Source organism: Bolinopsis microptera, chromosome 4 (genome assembly GCF_026151205.1).
Source record: "Bolinopsis microptera isolate Bmic1 chromosome 4, MBARI_Bmic_1.0, whole genome shotgun sequence".
NCBI classification, from domain to species: domain Eukaryota; kingdom Metazoa; phylum Ctenophora; class Tentaculata; order Lobata; family Bolinopsidae; genus Bolinopsis; species Bolinopsis microptera.
In genome coordinates this window covers 11,367,559-11,395,535 of record NC_087075.1, presented here as the reverse complement: position 1 = coordinate 11,395,535, position 27,977 = coordinate 11,367,559, and the positions used below count along the sequence as shown (strand labels likewise).

Genomic DNA, 27,977 nt, shown 5'->3' with positions numbered 1-27,977 from the left:
CAAAATAAATATTAAATATAAGATTTAAGAAATCAACAGAGTGCGCAGGTGAGCATTGGGAGAATTTTGGATGAAAACCGAATTTTTTATGAAAACTGAGAACTTCAGCTTTAATTGATATAGTGTTCCACTTAATTGAAGTCGAGCCTACATATTTAAATTTATGGAAAACATAGAAAACTGATATCGATCACTGGTATAATATAATGTTCTAAACTGTTCCAAAGAAGGCTTTAAAAAACGTACTCTATATAGTTAATTGTACTGTACAAAATTAACACAGGTGCATGGAGGCATTTTATCCATGTGGTGTTTTGCAGAGTGAGATTGCATCAATATCATAATCCTTTCATTTAAAAACAGAAATGTGTATTTACAATTGTTTAAAACTTTAAATTTAAGCTATCAAAAATTCTACATATCTTAATATGTAGATAATTCTATGCTATTTAAATTCTAAAATATGGCGTCGTAAGTATTTCAATCTTATGATACATACGTTTACAACCATTGATAATCTATCACAGGTTTACGTCTATCAAAAAGCTAAGTTAAACTTAAATTTTCTAAAACGAAATATTGTTCACCTGTAGCAGTTCCTAGGGTCCCAGCCACATATTCCACGCTAAATAAAAAAATTGGCATCGGAACAAAATGCAGTGGGGCTCCAGAATTGCAGGTTCAATCGAAGTTCAAATAAAAGAGAAAATTCATGACTGATGATATCATGATCATTTCACATTGTGTAAGTGGTATGTTTCATTACAAATATCTTTATCTACCTAACCAAACTACCTACCCACCCACAGAGGGATAAAAACAATCCAACAATTAACTACCCAGCTCTTCCCTAATAAATAAATACGACGCAGAAAAATATTTCCTTGTGTTTGAGGAAAGAGTTTTACAAATTGCTTCCTGTGTTGAACTATTGAGCTACAGCTTCTTTGTAGTGAGTGTGACACAAGAGACGGTCCTCGTGAGGATAACATCCTTGTCCTTCGTCGTTTGTAAACTTCGAATCACACACCTGGGAATTAAGAGTTTAATAAAGAATAAAATTGAATAAAACTGGAATTTGAATAAACTAGAATCAGAATAAACTAGAATCAGAATAAACTAGAATCAGAATAAACTAGAATCAGAATAAACTAGAATCAGAATAACTAGAATCAGAATAAACTAGAATCAGAATAAACTAGAATCAAAATAAACTAGAATCAGAATAAAGTAGAATCAGAATAAACTAGAATCAGAATAAACTAGAATCAGAATAAACTAGAATCAGAATAAACTAAAATCAGAATCCCCAGAATAAACTAAAATCAGAATAAAGTAGAACTTCTTTGTTTCCAACGTATGAAAGTGAAAGTGAAACCGAAACTCACCTCGCATTTGTAGCAGGCAACGTGGAAATCTTTGTCCATTGCGATGATTCGGTAGGTCTCTGCGCCGTCCTCTGACACGATGAGTTTACTGCACGAAGCACACGTGTACGCAAACTTTCTGGGGTTAAAAAGTAATGAATGGTACGATTTCACTGAGGGTGGCATCAATTTCAGTACAATTATTAAATCAACATAACTAACTACTTGAAACATGCTGATTAAAACTAGCCAACTCAATTAATAAATAAAACTTAAATAAAACTTAAATAAATCTAAGTATTAAAAGTAAACACAATATAACTTACTTATTGTAACACTGCACACATAGAACGTTGTTAGTAGCGTCTAAAGTAAAGGGAACACCGTCCAAACAGTTTGTACAATCTGTACACTTAAAACATTCAGGGTGGTACTGTTTGTCTACCGCTCTCAGGATCTGAAACAAAACACTTTCACTTCTACTTTCAGTTTCACATTTACTTTCACTTTATGAAATAATCTATGGTTCAGGTGATTAAATACAGTATTTTTATCGGTTGATTGTAAACTTACCCTCTCCTTAATGTGCTCCTCACACACATCACACTTCTCTAGGGTGTCCAGATAATCCTTCTCACAATACGTCAGTCCGTCGGTATGGTAGAACGGCTTCTTTACTAGCGGGTCTCCTGCAGGTGCGGTATTGTTAAAATGAAAGCGAAAGTGTTTAGGAGGTGAGTGGTATTTAGATTACAGATATGTTAAATTTAACCCGTGGGCACAGATTGAAGTCAGCTAAAACTCGTTCGTTTGAAAAGCTTTCGTGAGATTGCGTGTCAATAAATATCTCTCATTTCCCCACCAGAACTATGTCTACAAGTAGGAAAACAAACGAAACTTACTGCATTTCTGACAAACGAAGCAGTTTACATGGTAGAGCGCTCCCAAAGCCTTGCACCCGTTCTCATGTCCTATTATATTCTCTTTGCACTTAGCACACAGTCCTGAAATATAAGATGGTAAATTGAGATTTGCTGATGCTAATGTTAATATCAATAACATGCTTATAATATTTAAGTGAACTCTGAACTCTGAACGAAACACAGAATTTACTGAATTTGAACTTCGCAAAATTTATTTTGAGGGAAGTAGCGTTTAGTAGAGAGGTTAGTGTTTCTTGAAATCAATTGCGAGATTTCAGGAATTTCAGGAATTTGGCGCGGGCATTTTGTTTTTCAGAAACACTTTAAAAATCTATCGTAATAACTTTTTGAGGAATTATATATTAAATGGGAGTTTTAAAATGTTCAACCCTTGCTTCTTTATTTAACGAGCAGGGTTGGGATTTATTTTGGGATTATTTATATTGTTTGTTATGCCTAACAAGTTGTCATACCCATACGGACAAACTCAACATAAAGGCCCTGACAGTGACAAGGGCCCGTCACAACAGTAAGAGGCGCGATAATACAATCTCAACTAAAATACGAATTCATGATGATTGGATATAAAAATTCACGTGGTGGATTGCAAGTGTGTAATTGCATAATATAATATGTTAAATAGGGAGTAAAACACCACAATTCGGATGACATCTCCGTAGTTGTTCTATATTATAAGTCCTAAAATTATTCGTTATATAGCAGTGTCGAAAGTAATAATTGGATAATAAACTAAGATCCCACTTTAACTCCCTACACCGTTAAACACGAACCTATTCCCAAGCTCCAGCAAGTACACTTCTGTTTTCCCCCGGAGACGGTTCTAGCAAACACCTTCATTCAGTTATAACACCCCCTTAGATCAGATATCGGGTGTTTTATCAGCGCCTATAATGTGAGTAAATACAGTGACAAAGTGGGAAAATAACATGGGAGCAACAAAATGAATAGTAAGAAACTGTCCCTAATAGTGATAGACACTCTATTTGACACCGTAGAAAATGGCTGAAGTTCTTGCATTTATTTGAAACTACTATTTATAGAAAGCAAGAAACCAATCGTGTGTAAATACAGTAAGTAAATATTTGTTCGAAATAGCACTTTAAGAATCGACTCGGCAGACCGCCGATCACCTAGTAAGTCGTAACTTTAAGTAAACGTGTTTAAAATAAACTCAGACAAAAGCTCGTCTTTCAAACCAGCAAAATTTACCCGGAATGCAGGAAGACTTTGTACCGATAAAATTTAGGACGGGCTTTGTGGATTATTTAATATTATTGGGTTTATCTGCTACGGAGAACAAGAAATGATGTCATCAGTTAGTTTACTCATTACACTCTATTGTCTCATTACGTGAGACAATAGAGTGTAATGAGTAAGGAGTAAGGAGTAAGGAGTAAAGAGTAAGGAGTAAGGAGTAAGGGGTAAGGGGTAAGGGGTAAGGGGTAAGGGGTAAGGGGTAAGGGGTAAGGGGTAAGGGGTAAGGGGTAAGGGGTAAGGGGTAAGGGGTAAGGGGTAAGGGGTAAGAAGTAAGGAGTAAAGAGTAGGGAGTAAGGAGTAAGGGGTAAGGAGTAAGGGGTAAGGAGTAAGGAGTAAGGAGTAAAGAGTAGGAAGTAAGGAGTAAGGAGTAAGGAGTAAGGAGTAAGGAGTAAGGAGTAATGAGTAAGGAGTAAGGAGTAAGGAGTAAAGAGTAGGGAGTAAGGAGTAAGGAGTAAGGAGTAAGAAGTAAGGAATAAGGAGTAGGGATTAAGGAGTAGGGATTAAGGAGTAAGGAGTCATGAGTAAGGAATAAGGAATAAGGAGTAAGGAGTAAGGAGTAAGGAGTAAGGAGTAAGGAGTAAAGAGTAGGGAGTAAGGAGTAAGGAGTAAGAAGTAAGGAATAAGGAGTAGGGATTAAGGAGTTAGGAGTAAGGATTAACGAGTAAGAAGTAGGGAGTAAGGATTAAGAGTAAGGATTAAAGAGTAAGGAGTAAGGAGTAAGGAGTATAAGCACTGAATTTAACATCCTAGTAACATCGTTAAACAGTAACAGTTAAGTAAAATAAGTGTTCGGTATTGACCTTATTGACTGATATGATAGAAGACAACAGCAGATATATCGACGATTAACGCTAAACGTTAGATACTTCAGCGAGGACACATAATTCCTAATAGTATCGGGAATAGTAGTTTATAATAAAATAATAGCTATATTTATAAAGGAGCGAGCGCTATAACAAGGTAGCTATATTTATCCCGAAATTATTCACAATTTCGGCGACTCACTAATATAATAACGCGGTAACATATAGTTCAGTTCAAATACCGGAGCTAACGCAATTAGCGGTATCTCTACCTATCTCTTTTTCAGCTTTTTAAGATATCCGATTTGCTTGATGTATAGCGACTTTGTCAACAGTCAATAATGACAACGCCTTTTGTCTTAGGTGCGCTTCTTTAGGAAATATTTTATCTTACGTTTAGAATGTTAGTGGTGACAGGGGCTGGAAAAGCTTGAAATCCATTGGAGAACTTTGGTGGGAAATTTGAGGAGACCGGGCTCTCCTAGGACAAATATAGCATTCCAATCTGAGTTGAAACGGTAGAATAGGTCGGAATTTAATGAGATGAGTGCTTTATTGGGAAACCGAAAAGCCCTAGTACAAAAATAGAATCACGTGATATTTAGTAGATTTCACGTTTGAAGCAGTAAATGAATACATACAAATGAAAAGGTTGTATGACGGTATAATTTTGCCCTATAACTAATAACATGTGTTGTTCCTTGGTTTCCTTTGTGACTTTTATTAGAGTTCTAGCGTTGTTCAAGTTACAATATGACAAATTACTGTTTTGATGTTGACCGATGACAAATATATTATATAAGAATTCTGCCGGCCTCTCAAAATTTGCGGCGGAAAGAGCAAGGATATTGACATGAAGATGAAACAGAAAATGACAAATGTTGACAGAAAATGTTGAAAATGTTGACAGCGTTGAGCGTAGCCTGTAGGTGGTGCAAAGAGCGCTGAGACTTGGTGCTGAGTGAATAATTTCCTGTTGTTCATTTTAGGATACTCATGAGTCATCATACTACAGTTTAAAACTTTTGAGACGTTTATTTCAAGTTTTCATAAAAACGTCAACAGCTACAAACCTAAGTATCAAATATCAATATACCTGATAGGTATGACTATGTATTTTGTGGCGTTTTAACAGTTTTTTAGTAGGGCACCACCTAGGAAGGGACCAGCGTTCTCCCTGACCAGAATCAAATCTCCAGTAAAATATGATGTCATAGTTAAACAGATATTAAACTTCATAATTTACACAAAACAAAAACAATCAGTATTTGGTTATGACAGCACCCTGCACCATATTATCTAAATACAGATCCCAAGAAGAAAAAAGAGTTCCTAACTGTGTCTAATCGACTAACCAGACGGAAACTTAAGGAGGGCATTTGTAGAAATTGTAGAAAAAGACAAGCCAAAGAGGACAAAGAGGACAAGCCAACAGGCCACTTCCGTCCTCTACAAAGATCCGGTTGAGATGACGGCGAACAAGCTGGCAGAGGGAAACTAACTGGAGAAACTAACACATCCCTCCCTGGAAAACAGCGACCAGCAACAGAGGACACGTTTTCGTGTCTGAACTCACAATAAACAATAATTAACCAGCTCCGTACACGAGGACTTTTACGGTCAAATAAATAGCGGCCACGAGATGTTACGTCACACCACGTGATATTACGTCACACCACGTGTCATGACGTCACACCACGTGTCTGTTTTAATCACGAGATGTGGATATAATACTGTGCAGTAAACATGTTGAACTGTATTAATCAACGAGCGAGAACTGTAAATTATCCTTAACCGGGGACTGTTTTAAAAACTTAAAGTTTTTCACCAAAGCGATGACAAATTGGACGACGCGACGAAATTAGCGACAAAAAAAGCTGTGATAGCTCAGATTTAACGAATCCAAAGTTGGATATATTTGATTGACGGTGATGAGTCGGTCAAGACGTTTAGTTACCAGTGAGGTGAGTGTGATATATTTGTCTTTTGTTACCGATTATACCCTCTCTAGGGCATCCCCCTGGTGACGTCATAACAACTACTTACAATCAGCACGTGCAGGACGGAACACCACGTGACCTAACGCTGAGGTAATATGACCATATATGGTCATGCTATTGACCATGTATGGTTTTATATCATGTCCCAGAAAGTCGTTGACACGTTCCGATGGTACTTTCATGTCTGTAGCTGTCAACTGTTGGCAGTACTTAACATGGATGAGCAACATGATCACTAACTACTGCACCTAACTCAAAGTTCAAACACAAGGTAATATTTAAAAGAACGACCCCCTAATACAACCCAGCTCCCATTAGTTGTGGACGGTGTGCAAATTGAATCTGAGAGAGTCCCAAGAACTTAGCGGTTTTCCGCGGCATACGGCTTTTACTATGCGTCAAAAACGCGCGAACCGCCAAAGCGAGCTGTCACTGTGATCACGTGATCAGATGAATTACCTCACGTGATCAGATGAATTAGAGTATGAAAACACCCTTTTGTTGAGTGATGGAGCTGTATTTCGCTATATAACCGTGTATTGATTAGTGGTGATAGGTTTTACTGATCACAGACTCTATTACCGGAATGGTCCTGTTTTACCTTATAAGGTCATCACGTGTGAAGTGTTACCTTACATGGGCATCACGTGACGCTTGTTCCGTATTAATTAACGTCCTCTTGTGTACTGTAATCAGTCTCTACAGATGTCTACTAATAGGACAGTGACTCCTCCTAGCTCGGGAGACTCATTCGCAGTTCGCAGTGTCTCAGAATTTCAAAGTTTTAACTATACTTAGACATTAGCTCACTCTTTCAGAAAACTAATAGAAAATTAATTTTATCGTGTGGGACCAAAAGTGACTAAAAAAGCAAACAATTTAAAAAGCTTTACTTGACAGAAAACACACCGTTACAATACAAGATCTGGAGAGAGAAAGTCAGGAAACAAATTAAACTATTACAGGGAACATGCTGCAACAAAGGTAACAAGTTGACAGATATTGAGTAGCTGTAAGGGTGCAATTATTGGGATATTAGACCTATTTCAGAGAATTGGGAATCATTACTCCGAAGAAGAAACAGAGCTAGGACACTGAACACTAATTGTAACTTTATTATTAAACTTTGTGGATTCATGAAAAACGGGGGAAAGTCCCATTTACAGGGGTGATGTGTGTACCTTTGGCTTTGTGTAGACTTAGTTAATTTACATTTATTTTACAAATATATATATATAAGGTGGTGTATGTGTGTTGCAATATGTAATGATTTAGCCAGCACATTCGTCAATAAATAACAATATTGGTGGCCCACTACCAGGAGCCGTGATATCCAAAACAAGGAAATGGAACAATAGTCAGTTATTAAAATAGAAAACGGGCAGAATTGCGTGATTAGGTGTGAAGCACAGTTTGGATACCACACTTCCAGTTTTTGTATCCAATTCCTGTGTTATAGACACTGATCGGGTGAAAACCAGTACCAACAATCAAAATCTTTGTGGCAAAGCAGCAAGAGGGAGAAATTTGGTATTAATAAAGCAATGAATTAAAAATAAACTGGGAAGAGACATTGCGAAGGTAAAATTAAAGTAAAAATAAGCGTAAAAAAGTGACATTAGCACGCCCAATAGTCGTCACCATACCAGTGATGCCCGCTAGTCTTAGAGAACGACTCTAAACTTTACTACTAACTATTCTCACTACATATATAATCTATATAAGGACGTGGGTTGCTAGTCTATTATTTTCTATTTAAAGTTGCAGTTGTAGTATCACTGCGCTTAATGTCTCCCTAATCGGTGAAAAATTTAGTTATTAGGTGAGACAACTGTGAGTTGAGTTATAGAATTAGACTGGGGAGATTTAGTTTATATTTTATAAATACGTTATAAATTCTGATCAGCAATTAGTTTTGAATGATGATGAAAATTGTTATAAGTTCGAAAACTGGTTAAGAATGATCGGAAAAGTAAAAATCTTGAAGAACTGAAAATAACATCGTTTTACAGGAAGTGATGTATCCCGTTCTTCCCGCTGCAACTTTATAAAGAACTGGTTATAATGTGCTGTGGGAACATATGAGGGTGGTATTTATTGATACCACGATCACACCAAAATTTTTATTGTGTCATAATTTTATTGATCACGTGATAAGTTTTTGTCACTTATCACGTTGGTTTCAATTGAACTATTGAGTTAGTCAACGTGTTTTCTCATATAAACTCAATAGGAATTGACAATTTGACAACGGTAATGAGAATTTGAGGATGGTTCCCACAGGTACCACGCTGCCGTGTGGTATTGTGCACGAGTTCACGGGTTTAAATCACGACTTTTTTAAGATCCATTTAAAAAATAAATTCCTCGTAGAAGGTTGAAACTTGCGCAGTTTGCACAAAAGTGCACATCACCTAAACATTATGTTTTCCACGTAATATTACCAGTAGTAATCACTCTTCTCCCTCTGCAATGAACCAGTGTTCTAACTGGACAAGGAGAGGAGTCGCAAGAAACAGCATGGCTCACTACCATATATAGGTATCACGTGATCCTGTCACTACCAAAAAAGGGCATCACGTGATCCTGTCTTTATGACGAGTCACGTGTACAGTGCACGCGTTATTGTCTTTATCCCACGGCCTGGAAGCGTGTGAAACGTGCAGCTGGCGAGCTCCCTGACGATTCCGCTTGTCAGTGTCAGTTGTAGGACGTCGACGTGATGATAATCTAGTAAACTCTAAATATCCTTCACAAGTTCTGTTCAGAGATGATGCTGCAGATATTTCAGTTAAAAACGGTCAGGCACACGTTTCTAGTTGTCTTGTTTCACATTGACAAACACGTGGAGGGGTGGGAGGAAATGAGACGGTAAATTAGATTCTGAGATTAACATATTAAATAGTACGGCATTTGTATTTTGATGGAATACGCAGGAAAGTTTGAAAATTTGCCACAGAAATCTGAAATTGCCTTTTTAGAACTTTGTGGAAGCAAGTAAAATGCAATAAAATCAGTATATAATGTCTCAATATAGACTCTGTGCAGACGGAAAACAACGATTTGAATGCAAGGAAATGACATTTGTAGAGGGTTGCTGAATAATTTGTCCGTAATTTGACTTGAATTTTGGAGCTCGCGACACAAAGTTTAAACAAAAACGAAACATGTTGAGTAGCGATTTTTAAAACCTTCAAAAATTTAAAATATTTTACTGTTTACAACCAGTTTGGTTCCTACACACAGACAGTGTGTTTGTTCATATTTCACGTCTATTAAACGAGTTGTGTAACGGGTAAGGACTGTAATATAGATTATAGATTTTCACATTTAGTTCGGGTATTGCACATGTCGTGACAGGAAGTCCTGATTTCTTTCCACAATTTGAGTGAGTCAGCATAATTATGATTTCCTAGACCGCAGTATGTATAATTTACATAACGTACCGTTTATAATTTATATAACTTATTGTGTATAATTTATATAACTTACCGTATATAATTTATATAACGTATCGTTAATAATTTAAATAACTTACCGTATGTAATTTAAATAACTTACCGTGTATAATGTATACAACTTACCGTGTATGAACTCCGGGTCGTCTTCCCATTCCGACGAATCTGATTCCGTCCCGCACGACATCGAACGAAAAGTAAAAACCAACTAAAATTATTTAAATAACGCTTAGTAACTCAAGGAAAGGGTTATAGAAAAAAATGAACATTTATTTGAATTTTATCAACAATCAATCCTATGTCAAGCTATGGAGGGGATAGTTCCTTCATTTCAACTAACAACTATCAATCATTCAACAAGTATAAGACCATGGGTAGAAAATACCTTAACCTGGTAACTTTGTTGCCTGCACAGTGCACAAGAGCAATTCTAATTTCAGATCCACGTTTTTTGTGAACAAACTGATACGAATCCTATCTGCAAAACATTTTACGTTGTCTGCAAACTAACCGTTCTCAAAGCATGTATAAGACACAGTAAACTTTACTATTCCTTTCTAAAAAAGCGACGTCTACAACAACAATGTTAACTACACCGTGATAACTGTTTACTGGTTAATGTAAGAAACATTAGACCTCCCAATCAGCATACCAGGATTGAGGGACTCAATTACAGATCCCTAACAACTTCCTTCAAAATCTAATGATCTCAACTACATTAGATAACACTTTAAAACTTAGAATGTACTCCTTTGTGGCCTGTCAAAACACCAAAACTATACAATTCAAATTCTGTAGAGACTTCTTAGTACTTAGTATTAGTCAGCTCAACCAAAAGAACACAGCTTATATACTGAAAAACCACAAAACTATCTGATACCAACAACTAGGGGCTTTTAGAAGCGTTCTAAGCAGTAACCATCACACATCCTCATTTAAAAAACTTTTACAACAAACAACGGTACATTTTGAGAGAGAACTGCACCTGGGATTAACCAGTTTGTCAAGAATATATACCGAGAATATATATATTTTTTAATACTTTCAACACTACTTTATAACAAATAATTTGAGGAAACGATGTAACAGAGTCGATATATTTTAATGTTGCCACGGGGTGGCAAGTCCCCATACATCGTGGTCCGGTAGTTTCATTGCGTCCTAATATACAGCCGAGTGGCGAGTACTAGTATTATATATACAGGCGAGTATTATAGGATTATGTGACCAAGTACTATGGGAGGCACCGTGTTGTCCTATCACATTACTAAACAATACTCAACAATCCTACAATCAATCACAACAGCGGGGAATGTGACACAACACACTTTACCAGATGCGAACTAACCGAATCAGGGGTAAAAATACCAGACATTTTATTCATCCGATAACATCATGGAACAATACATTAAATAACATTATCTGCCTATGATTTGAGTCACGAACCCAGTAGAATTAGTCCCGTCAAAATATTATTCTTTTGTTCTCTTTTCTGGAAATATTAATTTGCCAGATTATAACAATGGGAGGGGTATGACAGAGGGAAACGAAACAAGGTATCATATTTTCACTGCATCTATGTAGTGTATCGGGATATTTTATCAGGATACGAATATTCTATTTAAAATCCATCTGTGAAGAAAGCATTAAATGAAATTAAGATTATGCTAAATCGACTGGAAGGGTGCGAAAATGCGATTAAATGTCTGGTTTTGACGAATTTAGTGCTTGTGCGGTAAAGAAACTCCCCCATATGCTAACGAACATTCGTATCAATACTCTAAAACCAAGTTTTACACTTAACCAATGAACCTCACATATCATCAGGTTTTTATCAAATCAGAATCAGGGTATATTTCATAAATTCAACGAAAGCGGTAGCGTCCAAAACTCACATAATCCATTGGACAAGATCAAAGAACCCGTATACACCAAAACATCTGCATAACCACTACTGCCATTAAGGAACCTAAAGCTACAAACCAGTTAAAAAGAACGTTAGTCAAGGAGCAGGGAGCTATAGGAGTAGGACCCCCTGTTAGTCAGGGAGCTATATAACCCCCTGTTTCTGAGAGGACCCCATGTTTCCCACTATCCAGGGTAACATGAAGCGTCCCAGCAAGTGCAATATAATAGCTGGACCTAACTCTTCTTATTTAATAAGGGACCTGCTACCAATCCGACCAGATGGTAAGCTCTCCACCAATAGAGGGACAGTGTTCTGGTCACGTGGGCGGAATCAACCAATCAGAGGGTAGAGATATTACGGAGTTAGTTGTTGGATTTACGCCAGATGTTTAGGAGGGATCTGAAGAGATTGGTTGGGTGGAATGAGAAGGATTAAGTGGGTTTAATTGGACCATTAAGATTATACTGAAGAATGGGGGGGGGGGGGGGGGGGGGGCACTATTCCGGAACAAGCAAACAACCACTGCTAAGGTGCACTGTACTGGACGAACCAGACAGCTGTGTGGGGTGCTGAATGTGTTAGCACACTACAGATACAAACACGGTACAAAAGCCAAATATACTTTCTCAGATTCACTCAAATTCAAAACAAAGAGCATATCCAATCGCGTGAAACACACCGACCAATCAAACCCGAACATAGCCATCACGTGACAGCAAGTTCTCAATCCCAACAGACGATACTCTCTGAGAGGAGAACCCATATAGTATTGTGAATTAACAAGGGTGAAATTGTCCTTAATTTGCGATGAAAGGGAACATCAAATATCTAGGTTTCAAAATATATTATATACAATATACATGGCTCTGTACTGTAACATTCCAGAATAGGGGAACTTTATGAATTCGATGAAATCAAACATAAAAGTGTGCTGATCAATTACAGACGCTGTTCAGTAACTAAACAAGCAAAGTCCAGTTGTAGGAAGTATCTATTAACCTGTTAATTGGACCCAGTTAACGCAAATGCTGGCTCTGGAATGCTAACAATTTTCACTCTACATTTTGAGTATATATGGGAATCCGGAAGTTATTTTCAGCGGTAAGTTAGCGAGAGACGGATTTAGGTTAGACTTTAGAGTTCGTTCTTAGCTATAAACTTACTAGCACCCAATACCAGGTTATATAGTGACAGGGAACATGTAGACAGACACTATGCCGGCTGGTAATAACTTAATTAAGTTAACTTAAATAACTTAACTTACATTACTTAACCTTATAACCTAACAATAAGAGAGAACAAGCTACCAAACATGTCAGTTCAATAAAGGAACACAAGAAGGCTATAAACTTCAGTATTCAACAACGATCACCAACAAAGAAGTAAAGCATTACTCGAAAATAGATTGTCCGTAAATCATGACTGCCGATCATTCGATTTTCTAAGGTTAAACCAGGCTATTTTAAAAATAAATTGAAACATCGGCTCTGACGGGAAGTATGAAGGAAGGAACATTATCATCTGTTAACTAAAACAGATTCTCACATTTTTAGAATAATGAGAATTACTTTAGCGTTAATACGTAAGTTGTGTTAAACTTATCTTTGGATTCTCTCGGGTTATTTTTTAAAGTCCAGGGAGGAATGAGGATTATCAACTGTAACGAAGCTGTAACTGTAACGAAACATAACATAGGAACTAAGTTATTTACTTTATTAAACTGTACCATCTACCAAACTGTACCATTTACCGAAAAACAATCCAAATCACAAATCATGATATTGTGTTAGAATTATTAGCCATACTTTACATGGTTAAAACCTGCAGAACTCGTCATTAATTGGTCCACCTGACAATCAGACTATTTATATTGCGTTTAAAGCTTGAAGAGTATAAAATTCAGGTACTGAAACATGACACACAGCAGTCATCAACAATAATGATATGAGTATAAGTTTAGTTTGTTATCATTGTTAAGGGGACATATACAAAAAGCTTTTATGTCCCGAACAGGCTGTAACTTCATATTAAGAAAGTGTACATTAAAACAATAAGATTTGATACATTAAAAATTATTTTTGAGGAACCGCACTTTCGAAAAAATAAATATTTTCTTTTTCGAAAATTTTGAAAATTTTGAGAAGTCTGTCACTGTTATACCGATATTTCAGTCGTTTTTAACGTTTTTTGGCTGATTTTTTTACTGAACATTACTTACACTCCGTACAAGAAGCCCTTCAAAGGATTTTATAATTAAAATATAGATGACGAAGTTACAGACCAAACAAGGTCGATAGAAGCAAAATTGAAATTTTTGTAAAAATCAAAGTTGTATATTTTACCACTCACCCAGGTCATAAGATATCGCTTTAAAAATTCTTGTGAGTGTAGCTGATGATCATATCCAACTTTATGGAACAGGATTTCTCTCAGTTTTGAGTTTTAAGGTATGAAATGTGGCCTAAACGACTTAGTAAAATTCATCGTAAAAAAGGGCCAAACATGGCAGATTTAATGCCTATAACTCAAAAAGTATCGGTTTTTTTGAAATAATTTGTACAGAATCGTAATCAGCTTGAGAAGACGAATCTTTTAGTACCAAATAGGTGATTTTAGAAGACAAATTGTCTTAAATAATTTTCCAGCTCGAACACAAGGGTCCCCCCTTGTATAAATGTTGTACAAATTGTACACATTTTTTTACAAATTTTGTGTCTTTAACTATTATAAATTTGGTACTAAAAGATTCGTCTTACCAAGCTGATTACGATCCTGTAAAAATTATTTCAAAAAAACTGATACTTTTTGAGTTATAGGCATTTTAAGCCTTAAATCTGCCATGTTTGGTCCTTTTTTACGGTGAATTTCATTAAGTCGTTTAGGCCACATTTCATACCTTAAAACTCAAAACTGAGAGAAATCCTGTTCCATAAAGTTGGATATGATCATCAGCTACACTCACAAGAATTTTTAAAGCGATATCTTATGACCTGGGTGAATGGTAAAATATACAACTTTGATTTTTACAAAAATTTCAATTTTGCTTCTCTCGACCTTGTTTGGTCTGTAACTTCGTCATCTATATTTTAATTATGAAATCCTTTGAAGGGCTTCTTGTACGGAGTGTAAGTAATGTTCAGTAAAAAAATCAGCCAAAAAACGTTAAAAACGACTGAAATATCGGTATAACAGTGACAGACTTCTCAAAATTTTCAAAATTTTCGAAAAAGAAAATATTTATTTTTTCGAAAGTGCGGTTCCTCAAAAATAATTTTTAATGTATCAAATCTTATTGTTTTAATGTATACTTTCTTAATATGAAGTTACAGCCTGTTCGGGACATAAAAGCTTTTTGTATATGTCCCCTTAAATAGAAATTAGAAACACTGACAAAAGACAATTTTTGAGAAAAGACAATTTTATTATTTATCACCAATTCAATACACAATCAATCAATAAAAAAATGTCCTAATAAACTTGATTTCAAAGTTGGTATAGCAGAACAGCTATAAACACATGAATAAACAACCTCAGAGTTTTACTTCTAGGACAATGTGTACTTCTGACCTCACGTTCTACACAGAGGATAAACAATAGAAAGTGTGTGGTAATTACTGAACTTTTTATCTTTTGCAACTACCAGATACCTCTACTTAACTGACATCATACTACACAACATCATAGTTCTAGAACAATGTGTACTTTTGACATCACGGTTTAACAATAGAAAGTGTGGTAATTACTAATTAGTGAACTTTTTACCTTACAACTTTACCGAAAACTCATAATTTAAGCTCCTTGACCGTTATTCTTTTGAGTTAAGAGAACCATACAATAAAGCTATGACGTCAAGAGTGGAATCTGTTCACAGTGGGTCACTCACAATTCATAAAATTTTGTTAAAGATCTTAAAATTTCAAAATTTTAATCAAGTTTCCTAGATTTCACTGGAGAAAAAGATTTTCTATGACCAGAAACTATCTACCACCAGTCTCAGTGAAAAGCAATACCCGAGGTAGTTCCCATGACATCAGTTACCATAGTAATTAGTAACGATTACCACGGTTACATTTGTAGGGATATGTCCACGTTATTAGCTGTAACAAATACTGATAACACTATATGAGGGACCACATGCAAAACTGGTATATCTGAACATATACCAATTTTGCGCAGGTAGCTCATAGTCTTCAGGCTGAAAAGGTGCATCTTTGGAACTTTTTTTGAACAATTTTGAAGAAATCTTTGAAAAAAAGTGAAATTTTATTTTTCCAAAACTGGTATATGTTACAATATACCATTTTAGCTTTTAACAATCATGAAAACAAAATGGTATATCTGCAGATAGACCACCTTCAAGAAACTTATCTTCTATAAAACCGGTATATCTATACACATTTTATAGACTTTAGCCAACCCAAATGGTATATCTTCAGATATACCATTCTCAGTTAAATTATTTTATTGTTTATAGTATAGTAAAAATGGTATATCGTGAGATATACCAGTTTTGGTACAATTCTAGTTTAAAAAATGGTATATAGACAGATATACCAATTTTTAGAAGTGTTTTTTACACATGATATAGAATCTTTAAATCAGTAAAATGCATTTATCTCAAAACTATCAAAAACAGATATACCAGTTTTGCATGTGGTCCCTCATATGTAAACCTGGCTTCATGGCTACATCCAGATAACAGTCACTGTTACACTCTACCACCTTCCAAAGTATTATATTGAGCATTAAGTAAGGTATTAATACTGTTATGCTGAATAGTAACAGATGTATTATTACGATATGAAGGTTTTGTTATGCGTTCAAAGACAGACGGGTGAAAGTTCGTGGGAAACGAGACGTACAAATTAAAATGTACTGTTGGAGAAGTTACCACAGATTACAATGTAGTGTTGGATAAGTTACCACCCACGTTTTGTAAATTTGTGTGTTGATTTGATTTTGTCATGAATTGTGGGACCTCCCTTAAAGTTCACACTTACCTGTCAGGTTTCTGTAAGCAGTACAAAGTAAAACATGGAATTGTATTAATTTTGTAGAATACAAAGCATCAATTATTCAAGAAGTAGCATATCAACTACCTTACTCGGGAATATTTTAACTGGGATAAAGTGGTGGGTTTTGGAAAATTCCGCCATATTTTTCCCGGTCATTAATTTTCCCAGTCATAAATTAACCCGCTATAACGTTCCCGAGTAAGGTAAACTAATAGTAATACATTTTGATGCTTGGTGGGTTTTGGAAAATTCCGCCATATTTTTCCCAGTCATAAATTAACCCGCTATAATATTCCCGAGTAAGGTAAACCAAGCGTATAATTATCTTTAGAAATGCATAGCAGATATCTGTGATACAGAGGTTAAAATACAATAAACAACATTTTGAGGATTTACAAATCATTAGATTTGATTTAAGAATATAATCACATAACCGCTGAAGCGATGAAGTATAAATTTATATGAACTAATATAAATAACAACTCTAAAATCAATAAAAAATATCAATAAAATAACAAGGTTTGTTTGACAATTTTCTATTTTCATCATTTATTTGTAGAATCAACTTCATCATAATATACATCTGCTAAGAAGCAAAATTTAGTGATGAAATATTTCATGAACTTATATTTTCTTGATTGAGATTGACAGTTGTCCTTATTATGAAAATAATCAATAAAACAGAATAAGTAAAAGTATAATAACTAAATGCCAGACTAAACTAAAATCGACTGTCTATCAGTGTGGAGTGGAATAGAGCCCCTCCAGATCCTCTTATCTTTAACAGAGTCATTGGAATCGTACCTCGCTGGGGAAGTATCAGCAAGTTTTTTAGTGCAAGGGCTTGTGTTGAACTAGTTCATCCACGTTGGAGTAGGTGGCATCACTCACATCAGCATCTTTGTTCTTCGCAGCAAGAAACATGGCATCCTCTTCATCCAAGTTGGAGTAGGTGGCATCAACATCTTTGGTCTTTGCAACACGAAACATGGCATCCTCTTCATCCAAGTTGTAGTAGGTGGCATCAACATCTTTAGTCTTTGCAACACGAAACATGGCATCCTCTTCATCCAAGTTGGAGTAGGTGGCATCAACATCTTTGGTCTTTGCAACACGAAACATGGCATTTTCTTCATCCAAGTTGGAGTAGGTGGCATCAACATCTTTGGTCTTTGCAACACGAAACATGGCATTTTCTTCATCCAAGTTGGAGTAGGTGGCATCAGTATCTTCACTCTCGTCAATGGAATAGACGGCATCTTTTCCGTCTAAAGATGAACCAAGGACGTGCACATCAGTATCTTCGGCGAAACGGATCCGAGATTCATTTTTCTTTTCTCCTTGATCATTACTGGGCCCTTCTTTTCTACCTGCCACTACTGGATCTGCCACAACTGGAAGATAAAGAGGATTGATCAGTGTGTTGTCTTGTTGCTTCTTGGGGTCCTTCTGGTTATTATTTTTCTTCAGCCTATAAACAAGGATTATCTTCACCAACAAAGACACTACAAGTACACTTCCGACTACGATGCCTGTTATCATTACAATATTATTTTTCTTCGGAACTGGCAATGCAATGCAATCTTCTTCGGGACTGGCATTATCGTCTGAGCAGCTTTTCTTCCCGCCATCAGAGCAAGTGTAGTACTCAGTGGCCTTACAGAACGTGGAACATTCCTCGCCGAAATAATGAATCTCACATCTGTCACAGTTAGTTCCTGTCTTCCTTTCTGCGCATATCTTCTGTCCTTTCAGGTCACATGTGTAGTTACCTTTCACTGGTCGCAGTAAGTGCTACAGCTGCCTTGAGGGTAATAACCATCAGCACAATCAGCACATTCTTCCCCCGTCCACCCTTCTAGACAGCTCTCACAATCCTCGCCCCCTCTGTTCTCTTCACATATTCTCTCCCCTTCAGAAGTACAGAAGGATCTACCAGGTTCGGCCTTACAGAATGTTGTGCATTGTCTCGCTGGATAGTAGTGAGTATCACATCTGTCACATAGTTCTTCAGTCCATCCATCACTACAGAGATTACAGCCGTATCCGGTGAAGTGCTCATCACACTCAAGTATTCTGTACCTAAGTGTGAGGGTAGCTCCTTTATCAGGGGAGCTGAACACTATCTCACTCCATTCCTTCCCAACCTGTTTGCTGGAAAATGGAACCATGTCCGTCATATTCCTTGTGAAATCGTCCGAGCTAGATGTACCATCATAATCATAGACACTGATTGTAACAGTGACACTTTTGTTGGTAGGGAGAGATAAATTAATTGGATCTTTCAGTTCCTCCACCAGAGTTAAATTAAGATCTTGTGTACTCCAGAACTCTTTCTGAGTTTCTTAATCTCGTGGAGGATGTTGTTGTCTTCATCCAATATCATAAGCGGACTGAAGTAGAACTCACTGCTGTTCTTAGTTCTCGATTACGAATCCATGTCCTTAACATCTGTGTATCTCATAAACTGTATCTGTCCGCTTCCACTACAGTTAACCTGGCCCAAAAATAACTTAATTGTCTAATTTGAAGAATACAGAAAATTAACCTTGATTAAGCATGAACAATTGTTCCAAATAAAATAAAAAGTTAAGTTAAAAAGTGATATATTAAATACAGCATGAAACATAAACCGATATGAATTAAGGACAAATTCTTACCTCATTAAGGAGTAGCAATTGGAGCAGCAAACAGAATAATTTCATTTTCAAACAAATGAATATCAATACGGGTTCACATTATACAATAACTAATAAGTAAAACAAAACGGACCTCGATAATGCAAAATACGGGACAAACATCCAACTTCAATATGTTAGAAAATAGAACTACTCAACTAGAATATTAGACCAGGTTCAACCTTACTTTACAAGTGTAAATACCGATACAGTTTGCTCTGAACATAAATACAGTTACAGCCACCGTTAGAAAGAAACATGATATTTATAAAGCATTTGCTCCAATAAATAACCAGAATCCTATACTGATACAATTCCAGAGAAATACATCCGGATTTTCTTTTAGAAAACGTCCAGGAGTCAATATCCACTTCGCCACTATAATAACTTGTCTAAGTTTTTATTTGTCTGTTCATCATCAATATATCCCGCTTCATCCTCGTCCTCATTCTATGATTATCCTAATCCTAGATTAGTTACTTATGTCCTGTCCTGAAGAGTCTATACTGCACCCTACCGGAACAGAACTACAATTCGGTACCGCCGACCGGTCAATTGTCGGGGGGGTCAATTCATGTCGCCCACCCCTATAATTCTCCCCAGTAAAATGTAAATGGAGTAAACCAATATCTTTAGTGGCCTGTAGAATATAATATTCGGTCCAGGCCACAATGAGGCGGTTTTATGTTCCTGTTAGGGTTTATGTTCCTGGTAGCTCAAAAAATGTGTACAAAATGAAACATGAAATTTTATTAATTTTGTAGAAAACAAAGCGTCAATCATTCAAGAAGTAGCATGTCAATTAAACCAAGCATGTAATTATCTTCAGAAATACATAGGGATATCTGTGATACAGAGGTTAAAATACAATACACTTGCTTTAAGAATATAATCACATAACAGATGAAGCGATGAAGTACAGATTCGTATTAACTAATAAACAATAAAAACAATAAAAAAGATCAATAAAATAACAAAGTTTGTTGGTCGATTTTCTCCTTTAATCATTTATTCATATTTTTAGTATCAATTTCATAACATCCATCTACTAAGGAGCAAAATTTAGTAATGAAATATTTCATGACCTTACATTTTCTTGATTGAGATAGAAAGTTGTCCTTATGAAAATAATCAATAAAACAGAGTAAGTAAAAGTATAATAACTCAATGCCAGATTAAACCATATTATCGACTGTCCATTACTTAATCAACATACAATTCAATAGTCTGAACCATTAAAACCACTATTTAAGGGTTGTGTAAGTGTTCTTCTTTTGGTTTCCAGATACTTTTTCAGCACTCTCCCAAACTACTTATTTACGGTCGAGTAAAGCGAACTTGGGTCATCCTCGACATCCTCTTCTTGCTTCGCGTTCACATCCTCATTTGCTGGGTAATCTGATAATTCCTTATCAGGAAGTGATCTAAGAACCTCTTTTTTCTCGGAGATTGAGCGGGCAGGCACATTCTTAAACGGAATGGAGTAGAGAGCATCCAGATCTTCCTCTGAGTCAGCAAAGGGGTCAACGTTTGAACTCAATAGGTCATCTGCGAGATGATCATCCGTGAGGGAGTCCGGTAGTTTCGGTATCTCAGGAGGACCAGGAGTATTTGGAGTCATCTTCTTTTCTGGGATGGAGAGGGTTGGTCCGATATCTTTGTGTGGAGTAGAGTAGAGCTCATCCAAATCCTCTTTAACAGAGTCATTGGAATCGTACCTTGCTGGACCAGTGTCAGCAGCTTTTGTGGTAAAAGGGATTGAGTTGAACTTGTCATTTTTATCCAAGGTGGAATAGTTGGCATCAGCATCTTTGACACAAAACATGTCATCCTCTCTGTACAATGTTGAATAAGTGGCATCAGTATCTTTGTTCTTTGTGACACAAAACATGTCATCCTTTTCGTCCAATGTTGAATAGGTGGCATCGCCATCAGCATCTTTATTCTTTCCTGCGCTAAACATGGCGCCATCGTCGTCTAATGTTGAATAAAAGGCTTCAGCATCTTCACTCTCGTCAATGGAATAGACGGCATCGTTTCCGTCTAAAGATGAACCAAGAACATGCACATCAGTATCTTCGGCGAAACGGATCCGAGATTCATTTTTCTTTTCTCCTTGATCATTACTGGACCCTTCTTTTCTACCTGCCACTACTGGATCTACCACAACTGGAAGATAAAGAGGATTGATCAGTGTGTTGTCTTGTTCCTTCTTGAGGTCCTTCTGGTTATTATTTTTCTTCAGCCTATAAACAAGGATTATGTTCACCAACAAAGACACTACAAGTACACTTCCGACTACGATGCCTGTTATCATTACAATATTATTTTTCTTCGGAACTGGCAATGCAATGCAATCTTCTTCGGGACTGGAATTATCGTCAGAGCAGATTTTCTTCCCGCCTTCAGAGCAAGTGTAGTACTCAGTGGCCTTACAGAACATGGAACATTCCTCGCCGAAATGATAAATCACACATCTGTCACAGTTAGTTCCTGTCTTCCTTTCTGCGCATATCTTCTGTCCTTTTAGGTCACATGTGTAGTTACCTTTCACTTCGCAGTAAGTGCTACAGCTGCCTTGAGGGTAATAACCATCAGCACAATCAGCACATTCTTCCCCCGTCCACCCTTCTAGACAGCTCTCACAATCCTTGCCCCCTCTGTTCTCTAGACACATTTTTACCCCTTCAGACGTACAGAAGGATCTACCAGGTTCGGCCTTACAGAATTTCGTGCATTTTCTTGTTGGATAGAAGTAAGCATCACATCTGTCACATATCTCCTCAGTCCATCCTTCACTACAGAGATTACAGCCGTATCCGGTGAAGTGCTCATCACACTCAAGTATTCTGTACCTTAGGGTGAGGGTAGCTCCTTTATCAGGGGAGCTGAACACTATCTCACTCCATTCCTCCCCAACCTGTTTGCTGGAAAATGGAACCATGTCCGTCATATTCCTTGTGAAATCGTCATCGTCATATTCACCATCATAATCATAGACACTGATTGTAACAGTGACACTTTTGTTGGTAGGGAGAGATAAATCAATTGGATCTTTCAGTTCCTCCACTAGAGTTAAATTAAGATCTTGTGTATTCCATAACTCTTTCTGAGTTTCGTTAATTTCGTGGAGGATCTTGTTGTCCTCATCCAATATCTTAACCAGACTGAAGTAGAAATCACTACTGTTCTTAGTATTCGTGTTCGAATCCATGTCCTTAACATCTGTGTACCTCATAAACTGTATCTGTCCGCTTCCACTACAGTTAACCTGGCCCAAAAATAACTTAATTGTCTAATTTGAAGAATACAGAAAATTAACTTTGATTAAGCATTGTTTCAAATAAAATAAAAAGTTAAGTTAAAAAGCAATATATTAAATACAGCATGAAAAATGTATGGCAAGTGGCACATAAACCGATATGAATTAGGGAAAAATTCTTACCTTATCAAGGAGTAGCAATTGGAGCAGCAAACGGAGAAACTTCATTTTCAAACAAATTAATATCAATACGGGTTCACATTAAACAATAACTAATAAGTAAAACAAAGCATCCCAGATAATGGAAATACGGGACAAACATCCAACTTCAATATGTTAGGAAATAGAACTACTCAACTAGAATATTAGACCAGGTCCAACCTTACTTTACAAGTGTAAATATCAATAGGGTTTACTCTGAACATAAATACAGTTACAGCTACCATTAGAAAGAAACATGATATTTCTAAAGCATTTACTCCAATGCGGTAAGCTGAATCCTATACAATTCCAGAGAAATATTGTGGTTACATCCGGATTTTAAAAAATAAAATGTCCAAGATTCGATATTCAATTCGGTATTCGACATAACTTTTACTTGTATAAGGTTGTACTTGTCTGTTCATATCAAAATATTCCGCTTCATTCCCGCCTTGATTCTATATATCCTAATTTTCTAGACTAGTTACTTTTGTGGTATGGAGTATTAATAACTTTCATTCTTGTGAGTCATATTATGACTGTTAATTATTGATATAAAACTTTGAAATCGAAACTTGTTCAATATTTTCGTTAGTTTCTTCAATTCTTTTGATTATCATTATTCATTACAGTTACTCTACCGACATCTCTGGAACTCTTTTCACACCAGGGGCTTTGAAAAAAAAGGGGGAGGGGGGAGGAAAAAGAAGTAGTTTACCTATAAAATCCTCCACATCTGCATTCTCCAGACACCTCATCATCATCTCAGTAAGATCATCTATCTCCTGATTCTTCTGTTCCACTGTATCCTTAGTGAGCTGGGCCGACACTGAAACAACGTGTAGTGGACGTGTTATTGGGTGTTATCATGTGTTATAATGTGTTAGAATATGTTATCATGTGTTATAATGTGTTTAGTTAGAATATGTTATCATGTGTTAGAATAGTATGCGTCAAGTGTTAAGTGTATAGGTCCATACATTGTGTAATTCGTACGTCAATAAGTAGTACAGTATAGCCACGATTTACCGCGGAGTTTGGGGAAAGAAAATGGCCGCGGTAAATCGGGGTTACTGTATATAGTCGGAGTTGAAGTAATCGGTAGTTTAGAATTGTGCGTGTAAATGTCACTGTCTGGTTAATTTCATATAAGTATTAACCATATAAGTCAGTCAACTATAACGGAAGACTAAAGAACATCCAAATTTTAGGAGCAAAAAGTGGAGCAAAAAGTGAGAGAGAGATGCAAATCATTTGAACAAGTCCCGTGCTAAAACTTCCCAATTTCATGTACCACCCTCAACTTCATAACTCCAGAATATTCCTCCGACTTACACAAAATGGAAGAATTGTGTCGAGAAACCTTCCTCTTCAAAGTCTTAGACTTCTCCAAGTCTGTGATCTTCCCCTGTATCGACACTAAATAACTCTTCAACTTGTCAACATCGTCTGTGCTAGTGAGCGCCTCCTCTCCGGGGTCCATATTAATACACAGTGAGAATTGTGTAATGTGAGTACAGAGGTCAGACTTCAGAAGGCCGGTTAGAGGGACTCGCTGGTAGCTAGCTCGATATAAATGCAACAACAACAACTGGAGGAGATTCCCAAACTATATATCTACCGGACGACAGGTCACAGAGGATATCACGCTGTGTTAGTAAGGAGTGATGACTGTAAAACTAACGGAAGAAAACGGAATGTGTTATAATCCCGTGTCAACTCCCTCTTCCTTCAACAGTGCTCACACCAACCAATCAGAAACGGTGAACTAAACCAACCAACCAATCAGAGAACAGGACACAGCCAACCGTCCAATGGGGGACCAGGGATTTAAGCACGAGCCAATAGGAAGCGTCCGCTTGATTACAATCACAAGTAGAGGAATCAAACGTGTAGCTGTAAAACTCGTGGATCAGAACAATTTCAAATTCTTACAACAAGTATCGCAAATTATCCGAGAGAAGATTTGACAAGCTCGTATTGCTGTGATACTTAACTGTTATAATATAGAGTTATTAAGGCGGCGGTGTCAAGCAGTGAGAATGAGATTGGCAATCGTTCAACTTATCGTGCACGACACAAAGACTCAAAGAGTGTGAAGGGTATACTTATAGGTCAATGGAACACCATCGGGACTGAACACCATCGTTCAAAAGAATATACGGTTCACTGGTGAACGAATTTTTACCTCTCGAATTTTTAACTTTCCAACATTTTTCTTTCCAACATTTTAACTCCTTACATTTTACCTCCCGACATTTTCCCTCCTAACATTTTACCTCCCGACATTTTCCCTCACAAAATTTTACCTTCCGAAATTTTCCCTCGCAACATTTACCTCCCAACATTTTACTTTTACCTCCCAACAAAAGCGTACATCCCACGCATACAATTACAAGGCCCTAACCGAGACTTTGAGCAGTGAGCACTAACAAAGAAGTAGAACCAATGAGCAGTGAGCACTAACAAAGAAGTAGAACCAATGAGCAGTGAGCACTAACAAAGAAGTAGAACCAATGAGCAGTGAGCACTAACAAAGAAGTAGAACCAATGAGCAGTGAGCACTAACAAAGAAGTAGAACCAATGAGCAGTGAGCACTAACAAAGAAGTAGAACCAATGAGCAGTGAGCACTTACAAAGAAGAAGAACCAATGACTCAAATATCACGACCCCGCGTTCTAATCCAGAACTCTAAATCAATTCAAAGCTTTCAGTCGGGTCTTTTACTTCCACTCACCACAATCATCTTATAGAGAAATGCAAGATAGCATTCGTGAAATTTTCTTAATGAAAATGAAAATACTTGGATATCATAATTTTGAATGGAAATGTTTTTTAACACCAAATAATGATCGTAGAAAATCTATCTGACCTAAAATGTTGATAACCTACTAAAATAAGTCAAATCAAGATCAGAATTCAACGCATCTACAAATAAATCGTGTGGAACAGCATGAAATATCAGCCGAAAAATAACAAAGGTCACAGATCCAACAACTCTTATAACATCACCAGCCAAGATTTATATTAAGAAGCAACAACAGAGTTCAGTAAAATTTTTGCCATATCATGTTTTTCCTCGAAAATCAAATTTAATTTTATAAAGTTAAGTCCACAAATTCTACATCAGTTTTTCATCCTTTGAATAAGATTTTTGCCTATCCACAGCAAGGCTTCCTCCGAAATGTCGAACAAAAATTTCCAATTTCGAAGCTGACTGTCTAAAGTCTATATGATGGAGTCTAACTATCAAGGAATTATTTTGATATTCGAGGCATGAGTTACACAGCATTGTAGGACGTGACTCAAGGTTTTGAAGGGATTATTGTTCTTATTAGTCCAAACACCGTGTACAGGAACCAGCAGGTGAACTCTTCCATTATGAGTCTCAATATCCAGAGAGAACGGAGTCCGTACGAGAGAAGTTGCCATGGTGACAGAGACATCATCAGGTCGAAGCAACAGCGATAATCATAGCCACAGCAAGACCAATTGCCAGGGCAAAAACCAGCGCGAGGATTATAGTAATAGTGAGCGGCATCCTAAACACACAGGAGAATCTCAGATCGCGAAATGTAGCGCCAGTACTGGTTGACCCATCTCATTGTCCCCCGGGCTAATGAGCTATTTTTGTGATACCAACGATAACAAGCTCTGTTATTGTGACGGTAATAAGAAAATCAAACATTTCCCATCATCTCATATTAGGTAAAAGGTGCTACTCCGAAAGGGGCAGAATTTCGCATACAAAGAACACATAACACCATTCTCAGCGAGACAACTCTAACGATGTACTGGACCATGTGAATTGGAGCTACTTTGTGATCACCTGATCAACTGTACAAGATATGTAGTTAAGCTCTAAATATCTTTACAGTTTAATCACGTGACAGTTCTAGCAGCTGTTTATCAGATCACTAACATGTCTCAATTCACATCGTTCAGCACAAAGTTAAAGCTTTGAAAAACAACCCGACTTCATAGAGAATAAAAACTTACGGCTGCTCAAAAAGGGTTACCATAGTAACGATTACTAGGGTAACAAACAGGAAAACACCAATCTACTTACGCAAGGATCCATCTGAGGAAGTCATTGGGTTGAAGGTAAAACGTGTCATAACGCGACGGTTCGTAGCGCGACTACTAGTAGCAAGTAGCGTGCGACAGTGTGTAGCAAGTAAGTAGCGTGGTATCAGTATCAGCACAAGTGAATGGTTGGCTACTCTAGACTGACAACAACACTTCAGTTACTCAAGTCACGTGACGTACAGCACGTATCAGTTAGTTACGGTAATATGTCGACATACATATTTCTTTAAAATATCTGACATCTCTCTAATTTGGTCGGTTGGTCTTTGTCTCTGCTTGGCACGGGTCAGTGTCCAGCTCTCACGTAAAATCCTAGTTCTCCGCGAGAAGTTGAGGCGATATTGTGCGTCAGTGTATTGGGCAAGTCACGTGGTGTACCACGTGTGTCAGAATGTGTCACGTGATGTGTCAGAGGTAATGTCAGTCACTTTAAGTTAAATGTACGTACCTAGGTTCACGTCCTCGACTGTTGCGTTGAAGAGCTTTAGCGTTGGGATAGGCATGGTTACCTTGATTACACGCTACCAGCTATATAACGGGAAAAAACACTATTTAGTAACTTATCGTTTAAATTATTTCATGAATACGTTTAGCAGAAACTTAATTTCAAAATATTGTAAGCAAGAACTAATTAACATGACAAGCAGCCAATTAATAACAACAAAGAACCCCACATCAACAAGCAATAAAGCAAGGAATGTCAGTGTCACGACACTTATAGAATTTAGCAATATCACCGCGCAGCCTCAGCAATGAATTATATTTTAAAGGAATATCAGTAAGTGTACAAGCGTTAACAAGGACATATGTGCTATCTTATTTCTACAGCAGAGAGAAACGGTAGGCATTCCTGTAAAATGATCTAACATATAGGAGGGTGGAAGAGGGGGTGAAGGGAGAGTGGAAGAGGGGGTGAGGATGAGGTAAACTGCTCTGAGATTGAGGTAAACTACTGTCAGCTCACGTCTATAGACTATAACATATATTACATAA

The 27,977-nt window shown here is 36.9% G+C and overlaps 2 protein-coding genes across 3 annotated transcripts in view; one reads left to right on the top strand and one right to left on the bottom strand.

Annotated features, from left to right (window-relative positions):
• The window catches only part of LOC134814448 (something about silencing protein 10-like), a 114,473-nt gene that overhangs the window by 8,126 nt on the left and 78,370 nt on the right, over positions 1-27,977 (top strand). Inside the window, exon 1 of one of the 2 annotated variants that reach the window (XM_063822570.1) lies at positions 10,886-10,904. The exons of the other annotated variant lie outside the window; for it this stretch is intronic. The gene's annotated coding sequence lies outside the window, so the exon portion shown is untranslated. Of the gene's footprint in view, positions 1-10,885; positions 10,905-27,977 lie in introns of those variants that run through there. 2 annotated transcript variants of the gene reach the window in all.
• On the bottom strand, positions 83-24,377 carry LOC134813802 (uncharacterized). The gene is given in 11 exon segments (XM_063821682.1): positions 83-1,030; positions 1,389-1,506; positions 1,694-1,824; positions 1,941-2,056; positions 2,270-2,371; positions 9,956-10,037; positions 17,645-18,537; positions 18,540-19,089; positions 20,753-22,702; positions 23,536-23,723; positions 24,230-24,377. Coding segments are annotated over 11 exon segments (4,380 nt in total). The 3' UTR covers positions 83-928.